This window comes from Excalfactoria chinensis, chromosome 13 (genome assembly GCF_039878825.1).
Source record: "Excalfactoria chinensis isolate bCotChi1 chromosome 13, bCotChi1.hap2, whole genome shotgun sequence".
Lineage (NCBI taxonomy): Eukaryota > Metazoa > Chordata > Aves > Galliformes > Phasianidae > Excalfactoria > Excalfactoria chinensis.
Genome location: NC_092837.1, coordinates 3,441,479 through 3,456,036, shown reverse-complemented (window position 1 = coordinate 3,456,036; position 14,558 = coordinate 3,441,479). Strand labels below are relative to the sequence as shown.

Genomic DNA, 14,558 nt, shown 5'->3' with positions numbered 1-14,558 from the left:
TCATGCAATTTTCTCTCTACAATGTATCTGTGAACAAATTAATATTTGAGAATAAAGAAAACTGAGCATAAGATTTCACCAGTTTTCAAAATTATACACCTTGAGAAGACATTGAAGTTGTCAGTTGTTGTTCAGAAGTTGCTGAACTGTATCATGATTTCCTGACATAACTACATAATTCCACATCTCACAGAATTGCTCAATTATTTCCAGATTTTTGTTCCTGCAGATAAATTTGTGTTTAATTGGTTGCGGAAACATGCAACCTTTACAGTGTATTTTGTTCAGTGTTAAAGGGTGAGATGAAGAGTTTCTCAGTTCTTTCAAACAAGTATCTCATTCTTAGCTCCAGCAAGGTGTGTTTTCTGATGCAACGTACGACAATGCAAAGTATTGATGACGTGTAGGATAAAACCTTGTACCATGTAATTTTTCCGTCAGTAAGTCCTTTATCAGAAAGGCTCTCTGTAATGTTCTAAGCTGATTTCTCAGCACACTTCTCATGTGAAACTGTTTCAATAGCAAAATATAAAGCTAACCATGCCATTAAAAGTTCTGTACCATGCAATGGGTTTCTTATAAGATTTCTTGATTTCAGTGGCTGTGAGTTTTTACTAATTCTGCTATGCATTACCTTAAACCTACAATCATAATAAAAACGTTTAATTTTTTTAATCTTCTATTGAGAACAACAAACCATAAACTTCCTCAATCCCTTTTGTCTTTCATAAATAATTTCCACCCCCACTTTTTTCCTTTCTCACGTGGTGATTTGACATAATTAACTGCTATTGGGTGTACTGTCAGTATTTTATCAGCTGCATATGTTTGAAGTGGGTAAGCTGTCGATTATTACAGTTACTAAAATGTCCTCCTGATATCTTTGAGTGCTAGATGCCTCTGAGGCTTGAGTATTTTATTTAGAAAAATGGTATGCATGAAAATATATGCAGTGAACATTTTCTTTTGCATTTGGAACTAAAAAGATTCAGGAGAAAGAATTGCTGCTGCACAGACAGATGAAGCAACGTGCTGATTCCATGCCTGATTTCTTTTTTTCTTTTCTCCTAGAAATGCATGGGAGAAAGTTTGCCTGTGTTTAGTCAAATTAATCACATATTCAAATGTTTTTCAGATAACATGGTAGTATTGTCTGTGAACAATATAAATGAATAATGCTCTTTTTGTCTGATTGCAACTTCTTATCAACCCAATTTTTAAAATAACAATAAAAAATCATGAATAAGATGACCTTTTCTGAGTATTCCCAATCATTGGAAAGACAATATTAATAAAAGAATATGTCATTTCAGGTTGATTTCAACACTGTAAGGGAGTATCAGTGAATTCTCTCTCTTGCTTCCCCTCCCCCAGCCCCAGATGTCTTTCCCAAAAGAACGCCATTCTCCTCTGAGCCCAGTAACATCCCTGTTCTTCTCATATGTTTTCCCATATGGACTTTTCTGTTTTTCCTATTGCATTCTAAGACATGTGGTGGGGATATTTTGTCTAAATAAATAGGATCAGATGGGCAAGGGGACTGCATTGTACGGGGAAGGACAGAGAAGGTCATGGGCTTGTCTGGATCTGTGTGGCTGGAGTTACATGGGAGGTGGTTAGAGAAACTCGTTGGGCTGTCAGGCATTACACCTGCTCTTAGCACTCAGAATAGAGTGCAGAAGGGTACACCAGGGATCTTGTGTGAAGTCTGAAGTGGTTGTTCAGGTGACTCTCTTCTGTCAGCTAAGAGAGCCTATTGATTTTCTTTTTCTTTTTATTAGTATTATTATTTTTTGCCTGTTGATTTCATTTCCCTCTCCTCCCTCCTTTTCCCACCATCACAAACATCCACAACCTTCTTAGGGCCACCCCTCGGGAGACAAGCCTTCCTAGGTAAAGCAGAGAACGATCTCAACCTGGACACGGCAGACAGGCAAGCAGAAGGGACAGCAGAGTCATATCAGGCAGACGTGAACCCTATGAGACAGAAAGCCCCCCCGCCCCGCTGGGCGGCCCGCAGGCAGCTCTGCCCTCCCCAGGAGGGCTCTTTAGCCACGCCTCCTCAGGGACAGCCCTTGGAAGAGCTCGGGGGCACTTGCACAGCTCCGGACGAGAAGGGGGCGTGCTGAAAAACATCAAATCCACACCTACAGGAGGAGGACAGCGTGGGAAGGGAGGGAAGGAAGACGGGGAGGACAACGCAACTTACATGCCAAGATCGCAGAAGGCTTTTCCTTAGGAAGCAAATCTCCGGCTCTCCCGGGGAGCTCTGCCCCAGCCGTCAGGAGGAGATTAAGATGAGGAGCCGCTTCGACCGCGCCGCTCTGAGCTCCCGCCCCGTCCGGCACGGCTAAGTGCCGCTTCAGCACCACGGACAGCGCCAGCAGCGCCGCCATGGGGGGCCGTGTCCGCGCAGCGCCGCGCAGAACCCCGCGCCTCTAGAGTGGAGCCGAGCCGGCCCGACGCGCACATGTAAGCTGCTGCCCTGCGCGGAGCGGCGAGCAGCGGGTTCTGCTTCTCTCAGAGCCGATTCGCTTTTAGTCTGGCTCCAATACCAGTCCTTAGTTGTGCTCTAGGAAGTTTTGTTGGGAATGGAGATGTCTCCTTGTAGCTCAGTCTCCCACGAGCCTGGGTCTGAGCTGGCAATGAGATGGGTGGGTGGCTATGAGAGCAATCGGTTTGGCTTTCTACCCTTGGAATTTGTGAAAACTGCTTGGTTTCAGTGTACCTGTAAGGGTTTGCTGTTTGTTGATGGATATATGGTTCGGAGCGTTGTTGTCATCTCTTATAGCTGGGTGAATTTTTTTTTAAGGGTTTGCTTGTCTTGGAAACAGTTTGACCAACACAAAAAGAGGAAAAATGACAGGTCTTAAAATTCAGCATGGTCTCATGTCTATTTCAGTTTGCTGGGTCTAAGTGTCAGGAGTCTTTTCGTGTTTTTTCTTCTCTTGTGACTAATATCAGGTGGGCAAGTGAAAAGGGTGCAGCAATTAGGAAAAACAAAATACACTCAGAACTGAGATTTTCAGTTCTTTTCAGACGTTTTTCTTTTTTTTTTTTTTTCTTTTTCTTTTTTAAATAGAACTGTTTGTTGAAATCCAGCATTACACTGCCCCCTGCTTGCACAATTAGAAAAAAAAATTTCATTATTGTCATCAGTAGTAAAAATTTATGAATGAGCAGGTATTTCCTCTGTTGTGTTCTGGGTGTGATCTCAGCTTGACTTCTGAAGTGCTTCAACAGAAAGGATGAGTTAGTCCTAATTCAACAAGCTAGGTGTATTTATTTACAATAGCAGATTCCCTTCATGGCAGTTCATCTGGTGGCCAAACATGTTAATGAATGAACAGTTGGAGACAATGTCAGAGTAGAGCTCATTTTAATATATATCTCACAAGCACTCTGTGATAGCTTTGCAATAATCAGACATTTTCAATACTGTCTATGAGGGAGACATAAGGAATTAGGAAAATAACCCTGTAAATAAAAAGCAAGAGTAAACGGAATATAGCCAAGATGATTATTTCACAGCCTCTTCTAGCATTGAAGATTTGTGTTGATGAGGTTTTTTTGGAATGGGAAATAACATGCTGATTCTTAAATTATGGGAAGGGAAAACAGTTAGAAAGAAATGGATTTTTATCTATTTATTTTCTTTGTGAGTGTGTGTGTGAAAGATATCTGGTAAAAGTCAAATTCCATTTCCTTTTTCTCAAACCACAGGACAGAGCTACCTGCCTTAAACCAGGAGGGAATTCAGGGAGGATATTAGAGATCAGGTGCCAATAAAGATCCAGTGTTCTTTCAGTGTTTTTGGGATACTGGCCTCAGACCTTATGTTTTATGGCAAGAAGATTGTGGAAGTTATTGTGTATAATTCAGTAACATCCTTTAATGACAAGTAAGACTTGGTCTGTATGCCTGAATGTATCTTACCATGCCATTTCTCACAGAGATTTCAGAAAGTGTGGTTTTGCTATTTGCACCTGTATTTCCTCAAGGTCTCTTTTTAGAGATTGACCTTGAAATATCTTTTTCCTTTATCTATGAGCAGTGGGAATGGTGGAGGATGGGACATTTCTTTCTGCAACTGCTTTGAAGGACTATACTGCAAATGAATGAATTTCTCCAGTATTTACTGGGCATGGACCACCTTCCTCCCCCACCCCCTCACCCCCACTGTGTGAATAGAGTTAAAATATTCCATTAATTACTCCTGCTTACACATGTAACTTTTCATACAGGACAAGAACTACATTGCTGACGGTGTTGTCATAGTTTTATCTATCCCAAGACTAAGTAAAAAAAGGTTCTTTCGCATTTCGTAGCATAGAAAGCTTAAGTATAATCTGCTGTTAATCAAAACCAGCCATATCAAATGGTATTCAGTATGCATAGTAAGTAAATCATCAGTATATGAAAAATGGAACTTAGAGCTTTTGATTTAAAAGATAATGTCGCAATTTAAGGTAAGATTTAGATGGTTATTTAAGATGTTGGAAGAAATGAGGATCTGAGACAGATCTGGTAATAAACACTTGTGCAGCATTTGAAACTCCAGTGTAGCCTGTTGCATATATTAAAATATTTGAAGTTTGAGTTCAGTCTGTGATTTTCCCCTGAAGTTGGAGTCTGCTTCAAAACAGGCTATCATTTTTTTAACATAAAGGAATAACATCTTCCGTTTTTGCTCAGAGCAATTTAATATGCACTTTAAGACTGATTAATTTCTATCTATTTGTGTCTCGTCATAAACCTTAGTATCCTTAATTTTTGTTTGTGTTTATAGCATGTCTTTAAACAGTTTGGTTTTTTTTTTTGTGTGTGTGTGTGTAAGGAATGTTCAGTACAGAAAAAGAGTCCATTTAATGCATGAAATCCATGACCATTTCAAAGAGGCCTCAGGGATTACGCAGTCTTTTTGTGCCTTGGCTATTTCTTTAAAACATTGGTGTAAGTAGAAATTAAAAGAAGAAGTAAATTTTCCAACTGGCAGTTTCTGAGTCTTCTCAGATATGATTTGAAAATGGTTTTCAGAAACTTCAGCATCCTTTTCACCCTGACAAAGTCGATGTCTTATCAATGCCTACTGTCATGGTTGTTTTACGCAGTGTGGCTCATGGTAATGGTTACTTATCCCAGATTTCAGCTGAAGTTTCAGGACAAAAAGAGTAGGTGAAAGACCACAAGGAAGACTCCTGACAGCTTCTCTCCACTAAAAGGAAATCCAAAGAACAGTCAGAGTCATTAAGTTCCTAAAACTGCTTTTCTAAATGCCCTGCTCAGTTTTTAGGCTTTTAGTCAGGTAAAGGCTAACATCACCTGAGATTTCCAGAACTACCTCAAATGCAAGTACTCAATGATTTCAACACCTATTCAAGCTTCAAGTGTATCTGCTCGAGTAGGTACCATTCAACCTGTTCATGGGCTTTCAAAGTTCTCTTTCAAAGTACCTTTGAAAATTTTCTCCAAGCCTGAGCTCTAGGTGGTAGCTTGGCTACTTCACAGTTGCTTTCACTACGCAGGAACATGCTGTATGGGACCAAAAGGTTGTAAGGAACACTCTGTATGGCACTAAAGAGTTGTCAGAAGACCCTGCACAGTGTAAATGGAAGCACTGTGGAAGGGAGGGTCAAGGAGACAACCCCTTTACTAGGATATGCTCAAAATGAAACAGCCCAGTTTTTTCTCTCTTTCCCTTGTTCTATACATCTGGCACTTAACCAGTTAAGGGAATTTGGTTACCAAAGGAAGATCTTCATCTTCAACAGTGATTTCAGTGACACTTCACTAAGAACAAGCCTCATATTATGCCATGTTCCCATGTGAGGAGTTGAGCGTCTCAGCTCCTAGTAACTTCAGTGCAAGTTGCAAGGACCTACTCTAAGCCACTTTAATTAGGAGCTGGGATATTCCCATAAGATGATTTGTTAAAAGCTTAATCACTACAGAAATGGTTATTCTTCTCCACTCACCACAGGAGTCCAGACATCTTATGGCTCCCTCAGCTGTATAAAGCTAGATGTACATTGCTGCAAGCAGTACATGGGCCCATTTCTTACTCCCAGAACACTTTATCTCTAAAACACTGCATACACTGGCATTATTTCCTCGAGAAATACAGTATTTAATTGCAGTGCTTGATGAGCTTGATCACTAACTGTCTCAGTAAAATACACAAATACAGAGACATTTCAATACAACCCCCCTTCAAATGTTAAGATAAACGCAATCAATTTACAACTGCTTTTGGGATTTATTTATTTTATTTTTTTAGGAAGATATTACACACACTCACTAAATATGATTAGTTCTGAAACTGCCTGCAAATGACTGAAAAGCAGAATAGAAAACTGTGCCGAGTACAGTCATGACTTTATAGAAGGGTTGGGTTTCCAAGATGCTTTGATGATGCATAAATTACTCTTCGCACTGCCACTTCTCTATCACGATCTGGTGATTGTGTCAAACATAATTACAACTTTCTTTTCAGAACAGGAGTTGATAGCTGAGCGTTCCTCATGAAATCATTCAAAGTTAAAAGCATAATTTTTTATTCATCTCCTGCTCTCTATAAAGTGCAGTGGCAGAGATATTGATCTTCCGTGCTCATACCCTATGACTAGGGGTCATAATTCATCTGAGGTGAAGCCCTCTGAATTATGGTGCTTTCCCCTTCCTTTAGGCAGTGGAGATTAACTCTGTGCTGCAGGGACATCCCTATTGAACGTGTATTATAAGCACAAGGTTGTAAATTATATATATATATATATGAGCTTGTATTCTTTTTCTGATATAATTTCGGTTACAAGAAACTGTAAGGAACCGATAGAGTCTCTGAATTGAAGGAAATGAAATGAAGGTCCTTTTTTTGGCATGTTATTATGTACACAACAGACTGGTGTGAATTAGCTCTAGGCTAAACCCTAACCTCCTTTCTCAGGCAAAACTTTCAGTTGTTCAGTGGTAGTGTTACTGTAGTTTCATGTTTTCTTTATGAGATCATCTGTGCCTCACCTGTCAGGAGAAAAAAAGCTATATAGACATTTATACATGTGTGTGTGTGTATATATATATGTATATATCAAGAATAGCTGGACACTGAGCAGAATATTTAATATGTTCCTCACTGGTGGAATTGCTCCATATTTCTGGGATGCTTCAAGTACTAACCGTTAAATATAACAACAAATGTATGTTTGACGGTTATTTTACCATACCACATTTTTAGAACATAAAAATAAATGATTTTTGAAGATCAGAAGAGGCCAGTGGAATTCCTCTTGCATCAAGCACCTATTGCAACTATATCCTCCACTATTCTATTTTTTGTCTTACTTCCCTTATTCTTTTTTTCTCCTGAAGAACATAATACTGAAGGCAATGCATCTCCTGGCTCTTTTCCCTCTTGTCACTCATGACAGTACTTTCAGACTCCATTAGTAATTTTTCAGAGCAACACATGAACTTTTCATTGAGTGAAGGTCAAAACTGACTTGGAGAACAGATGGGGTGTGGAAAGATGAACCTTTGCCACCCACTGAGCATTAACACCTGCTTATTTCTTACATCTGCCCGCTGCAGCTTACATGCACCTGAAAATTTTACCCAAGTGATTTAGGACTTGCAATTGCATTGAGTGGAAATGGCATTTGTGAAAGTGGTTTTGTTTTCACCTTCTTAGTCATGCTTTGCATTCTTTGAAGGTGGAAATTAACTTCATGTGCTTGGAACCTAAGAGAGGGACCATGATTTTATTGAAATGCTATTGCAGTAAAATGGAAAAAGGGCAACAGTGAGATGGTACTAAATGCAGATTGTGAATGCTTCAAAAGCACAGGGAGATTTAGCATTTCTGTATAAGGGGGATTTAGGGTTTTGTACAAGGGGGTGCCCATTTCCCCTCTGAGCCCAGTTATACACAGCATAATTTTCTTTGGAGGTTCCAGAGAAGATGGCATAGGATAGTTTGGCTTCATCCAACCAACTCAAAGTGAAGGCATTTTAGCCACAAAATCAGTGGGGAAACTAATGACCCTTTCCAATCTGTTCAGTCCTTTGTCTTCGGCTGGAGGTCAGATATCTGCACTGTTTTTCAACAGTAGCTCTCAGTAAACTTCTTTCTGAGGCGTGATCCTTAAATGAGGAATTATACTTGTGTTTTACAATACTGGTCTCTGGATGTGAGTACTTGTATTTAGAGTAGCTGCCAACTGTATTTCAACATGAAAATTAGACAGTCGTTCATTAAACTACTCTAGATCTGGAAAGAGGAAAATGGTGTTATGTAGCATAGAAACAAGCAGTGAATGAAAAGGTGGTTTGTTTGTACCAGCTGAAGCTTAGCAGAATGTGCAATATATTTACTCCTGTTGTTATTACATGTTATTATGTGTTCAAAACTAGAGGCATATCTTTTAAGTTTTCTCTTAACTATTTATATAGTTTATTGCTACAAGAACTACTGATGTGCTAACCTTCTTTAGCTTACCTCATTAAGAGTAATTAAGAGAAATACTATGCTATGGGTACAGTTCCTAAACAAACAAGAAAAGATAATGTATTTGCACTGTTTTTTAAATGAAGTTCTCAAACTAAGAATGTTCTTAGTGGCATACGTGTTGAAATCCAGACTGTTATACATCAGGAAAAGACTTGCCCATTGTCCAGAAGAAAATATTCTTTATTTTGGCTCAGAACATACAAAGCCAGCAAGATCAGATCATAACAATGCACTTCCAGCTTTACTTCAAGTTACGTGGAGTTGAGTCTTCAAAAGCATAACTTCTGTTCCTTTGTGCTGGTTTCTTTTTTTCCAGGTTGAGAAACAGCAATTATAAAAACATGCATCGAAGGCACACAACCCTTCGGGAGAAGGGCCGCAGGCAGGCCATCCGGGGCCCAGCCTACATGTTCAATGAGAAAGGCACCAGCCTGACTGCAGAGGAGGAACGCTTTCTTGATTCTGCTGAATATGGCAACATTCCTGTTGTGCGAAAAATGCTGGAGGAATCCAAAACCTTGAACTTCAACTGTGTCGATTATATGGGACAAAATGCCCTACAGTTAGCTGTAGGGAATGAGCATTTGGAAGTGACGGAGCTCCTCCTCAAAAAGGAGAATCTAGCTCGAGTTGGGGATGCGCTTTTGTTGGCCATCAGTAAAGGATACGTGCGCATAGTGGAAGCAATATTGAACCATCCTGCCTTTGCACAAGGACAGCGTCTCACACTCAGTCCACTTGAGCAGGAACTGAGAGATGATGATTTTTATGCCTACGATGAAGACGGAACTAGGTTTTCCCATGACATTACCCCTATCATACTTGCTGCCCACTGCCAGGAGTATGAAATTGTTCACATCTTACTTCTAAAAGGTGCACGGATTGAAAGGCCACATGACTATTTTTGCAAGTGCAATGAATGTATTGAGAAGCAGAGGAAAGACTCCTTTAGTCACTCTCGATCGAGAATGAATGCCTACAAAGGATTAGCCAGTGCTGCTTACTTGTCTCTTTCCAGTGAAGATCCCGTCCTTACTGCTTTAGAATTAAGCAATGAACTGGCCAGACTAGCCAACATTGAAACTGAATTTAAGGTAACTTACTTCCATGGCATTTTTCGTGGGTCAAATGTGTTCAGTGTTCTGTATATTTCACATGTTTGATCAAGTCTTGGCTTGCACTCTTGGGGGGAGGAAACATAAAGTAGAGAATCCATCTGTATGGGTTCACAACACACAGATCCAGATCAGTACACATTCTGCAAATAGTAACTATTTGGAACTGAATATTGCATAGTGCATCAGTGCTGCCCTTAGTGGGAATTTTTATATTGTACTCTATGATTGCTTAGAATTTTTAGTTTGAAGCAGGAATAAAACTTAAATTATTTTATTCCAAAAATGAAGACTCGGTTCCTGTAAGAAAGGTAAGTCTTCTTAATTGGGCAATGTATTTTTAGAGGCAGAGCTCTAGAATCTGGTGTAATTGATTGAGATTCCAGAACATCTAGTTCTGTTCCAGTGATAAAAGGTATAAATTAAGCACTTTTGGTTTTCTGCAAGGTAATTAAAATTGCATTTCATCTTAGTGGTTGAGAACTGCATCTCTGTATGATGGATTTCATTAAAAAGGAGGGGAGAAATTAAAAATAAATTGTTATGAAGTCAATTATCATGCCAAACAACAGTGGAACTTGCAGAACTCTCTGACAAGTTATTCAATATTTGCACTATCATAATGAGTTTGTAAATGTCCAATGTCATTTGCATTATTTCTCTATGTCATTTACATCGCATAAATAGCATTGTCTCCCTTTATAAAATAAATTAGTCATGAGAAAACTCATTTTCAGTGGTTCAGTCATCAACTTTAAGCTGTTTTCTGACTTATAACTATTGTGCAGCTACAATAACAATCAATGACACTGGAGTAATAAAGCATATATTGTGAGTAAACTAGGGTAGCCAGAAATCCATTATTTTTAATTTAGAAAACTATTCAAGTGTTAAAGCATCCATTTCATGACTTACAGCTATACGATCGCTAATCTAAAACTGACAAGAAGCACGTTCTTAGGTTGTTACCTTTGAAACAGTGTAGTAAGTAACAAGGGGAAAAATACCAAAACCGTGAACCTTTTAGGCAATAAGATTAGGGCAAAATCTTACAAAGTTGGTTTTTTTTGTTTTTTGTTTGTTTGTTTGTTTGTTTGTTTGTTTCCTTTGTGAATCAGAATTGGAAGAACACAACAGTTTAAAAGAAAGGTTTTTTTTTTTTATCTGTCCTAGAAGAAATCTCATTGAGTTTTCTGAGACAACTGCAAAGGGTTACTTTGGTGTGAAACCACGTGGGTTCACTCAAAGAGTTAACAACATTAATATCTCATTAACGTTCCATCTTCTTCTCAGCAGAGGACCATCTCCTTGTGCGGAGCGTGAGCAGTCTCAGTATTGCATGCCTGTCAGCTCTGATAAAAGTCTTGGTGAAGAAATGCAAATCTTCCAGAAGCCTTCCTTTTGTTCATAGAGCTGCCAGCGTGGTCTAGACTGGCATTGGCAGGTACATGAATCCTCCAGGAGCAAACGAGATGCAATGCTGAATGGTCTCATGATAGTTAGCATCCATCTCCCCAGGCTGACAAATGGATGTGAATAAATCCAGACAGGAAAATCACTAGAAAACGTTTGCCAGTTTATTGTATTTTCAGGAATGTTTTCCAATTTTGCTCTCCAGTGAGAAGGTTCTGTGCAAAACACACCTATATATATTAATGAGGTACCTCTGAAGTTAAACTGACCCAGTAGTTTCCTTCACATTTTTAATATTCTTTTAATATATTGCCATTTCTAGAAATAAGGAATATCTCAAGATTATGATGCACTTTGCTGTAGATAAAAATAAAATTTATGTATGTATTCAGAAATATTTATTCTAATTAACATAACCAATGTGGCACAGGATATAGCAGAGCCTTTTTTTCACAGAACGTGACATTTTGAGCATTTATTTCTACAAAAGAATGCATTCGCTGGAGATGGATTTAAGAAGGCCACAAATTATGAAAAATGTATGAAATCAGACGAGCTCCGGAGGTCTTCTTTTGTGTGCATCTTAAAATAAGATTTCCCACAACTTCCTGCTTTTTAGTGCGGAGGTTCTGTAATTGCCATCCCTGCTCCACAACTATACAGAATTATCACTTGGAATTATTTTGAATTAGGTAATTATGCACAGTCTTAACAATACAGTTTTCAAGAGGAACAAAAAGTCCTTGAAACTGAAGGACACAAGTAGGATTTTAATAATGTAGGTGAAGAAATAGTAATTAAGGGCTAGATAACCTACCTCTGAAGAAACTCTTAGCGTGAGATAATTAAAATATAAATGCAGTGCCTCTCACCTGCTGCTTGCTGCCCTCAATCTCTAACGCACCATTCATAGGAGTATTATTGAGGTTAAAATGGAAGCCTGGCCATATGCTAGATCTCACTGCTGACCTTTGGCAGCAATTCTGCTGACTGATCGATAGGTCTTTAATATTAAGAGTAGATTCAATCAGAATATTGCCCTCTCCCAAAATAAGATTAAAACTTACTGTGCTGGTTGTTTCTGCTGAGAATACTAGCAGTTTGGGTGCACTAAATGACCTGGCAGTTAGCCTAAAACTGAAGCAGGCAGGAAAGTCATCCAATGAGGATTCTTGAAATTTCGGAATACCTCCCAGTATTTGTATATGTTGCGTATATCTCATATTTTGCTAAGATATTACAGCTTCTAAATAGAGCTGAGTGTTAAACACAGCTGTCTATAAAAGGAGGTGTTAAGCAACTGAAGCTGCAGGGGAAGGACATGCTTTTACTCAAACTGAAAGACCTATGTGCACTCCCATTTCTTTCAAAGTTGGCAGACCTTGAGCATGAGTCATAAAGCAAATAATCCTTCTGTCTTCAATCAGTGAATTCTGTTTGTTTTGCTCACGCAAGTAAGATTCCAGTGTGAATAACATAGGCAGGATTTGTCCGCACAATTAAGTCACTGCCTGTGAATCCAGCTGGTAAAGGCTGCTCTCCTTTTCAGCCCAGGGAAATCAATCTTCCTCATGTCACCTTGGCATGAAGCTGGATGCAGATTTCTTCACAGATATTGGCTCTTGACAGCCAGGTGACTCTTCTAAGACTGAGATATTAATAGCAGAGTCAGTAGAATCATTTTCATGTGCTCGCTTATCTCCTTTTGGAGATAATCTTTCTAGCAAACAGTCTGAAGAAATGTTTGCACCTTGCAAGTTAATGGCAGCATCAGGTTTAATGCAACACTTCACATCCTGCAAACTGAGCAGTAGCTCTGCTCTTTTAAAGCTGTGATGGAGCACTCCTGTTTCTGGTGAGATCCCAACCCATACCAGGCCTGTTTGGATGCAAACAAAACACATGACGTGCTTTGAGATCAGGATATGTCCTCGTGGTGAAGACAATCAGCCAATTCATTCCATTTACCAATCCAGACAAATTTAATTACAGAGTCACAAACGAGGCTGTGAAAAGATCTCATGAGTTGTATATGGCAAATAAGTTCTCAGCTCCTGTTGACTACAATATTTCTGAAGGTGTGATCAAAACCACCACCTGAAAGACATATGGTGTGTACTCTTTGCTTATGAATCCTACCAATGTGCTCTGTTCATTTACTATAGCACATTTTGTTTCTAGATTCTGTATCTCTTGCTGATGCTTTTTGATCAACTGTAGTGCTTTCTCTAAAAGATATCAACATCCAAAAGTGACCTTATCCTGTCTGTGTGTGTATGTGACATGTCCGGGCTCAGCTGGTTGATGGGCTGTGCCTGGCTGCTGCCCTATTTATGGGGAGCGATGGCTTGTGTGGCAGCAAGTCAAGTGTGTAGCTGCCTACAGAGATATGCCTGCTAGGAACTGCTTGTCATTTCAGTGGGGCTGCAGTAATGTGAGACAGCTGAGACTCAAAGCCCTGAACCCTCAGGGAACCAAAAAGAATGGCAAAACATCCCAGGAGACGTAATGGCATGTATCGGTTAGGGATGATCTGGCATTCCTGCAATGAAACTTTTGCTCCCATAACTCTTTACCACTTTTTTTTTTCTACCTAGATTGTTAATAGAATGTGCTTGACCTAAACACTGTAAGAAAAATAACCTTGTAATATTCCTATGTATTTCTTTATTCCTGCAAATGTGGAATTTGGACCAGACTCTATGCTGAGGATGTGACAGTACCACTGCTGCAAGATAATACGCACTGGTGTATCTGATTACATCTTGCTGAGAAGCTGCAGTTCTGTCCAAACAGAAGAATCTCTTTGGCATTTTTGCTCTCAGGATTGCCTGGAGGCATTCCCTAAGTTTCATCTGCCATGAAAATAAAGATGCTGTTGTGGGAGTCTTCCTCGTTCATGAACACTCTTGTAAATCAATCACTTCTTTTCTACTCTGACCAGCTCTTCCATGAGTGATCCTTTTATCCCTCCATAATCCCCTGATTCAATATTCTCTCTGGCGTGCATCTTACTTCTGACACTTTTTATGCATCTTCCTTCTGACACCTTCTATTAGTGATATTTATTATTTTGGCAAGGTGCTTACTGATGCCTTAACGTTTTTATCTGGTCTTCCAATTTTTTGTTTAATTTTCCAGCTTTTTTGTTCTTTTTCTTTCATCCAGAGAGGATTTGCTCCTGTAAAAAAGACAGATTTTCACATATGCTGCCTTGTTATCTTTGCTGTTTCACTTTGCTGAGTTTTAGGAAGAAAAGACAGAGAGAACTTCTAAAGTCTCCATTACAAGGAATATACTCACTCCTTTTTACTTCTGCTTTTCTGTTCTCCTTCACAAATACCATTAGTCTTGCCCAGTTCCTATTTTGAAAATCAAGCACCTCCATCATAAAATCTTTTGAATATATTAATGGACACTACTTCCAAATCATGTCTTTTTTACACCGTGTCTGTGCACAGCTGCAAAGAAACTGCTCCTCCTGTGGGTTCTCGGACAACTGCTCCAAAAAGCCCTGCTTGGGAGAG

At 39.3% G+C, this 14,558-nt stretch overlaps 1 protein-coding gene across 1 annotated transcript in view; it reads left to right on the top strand.

The window, feature by feature from the left end:
* Positions 1–2,359: 2,359 nt before the first annotated feature.
* Positions 2,360–14,558, top strand: part of TRPC7 (transient receptor potential cation channel subfamily C member 7) — a 64,785-nt gene continuing 52,586 nt past the window's right edge. Inside the window, exons 1-2 of the mRNA XM_072348097.1 lie at positions 2,360–2,472; positions 8,820–9,597. Of these exons, the coding sequence (XP_072204198.1) occupies positions 2,471–2,472; positions 8,820–9,597 (780 nt within the window). The 5' untranslated portion in view covers positions 2,360–2,470. The remainder of the gene's footprint in view (positions 2,473–8,819; positions 9,598–14,558) is intronic.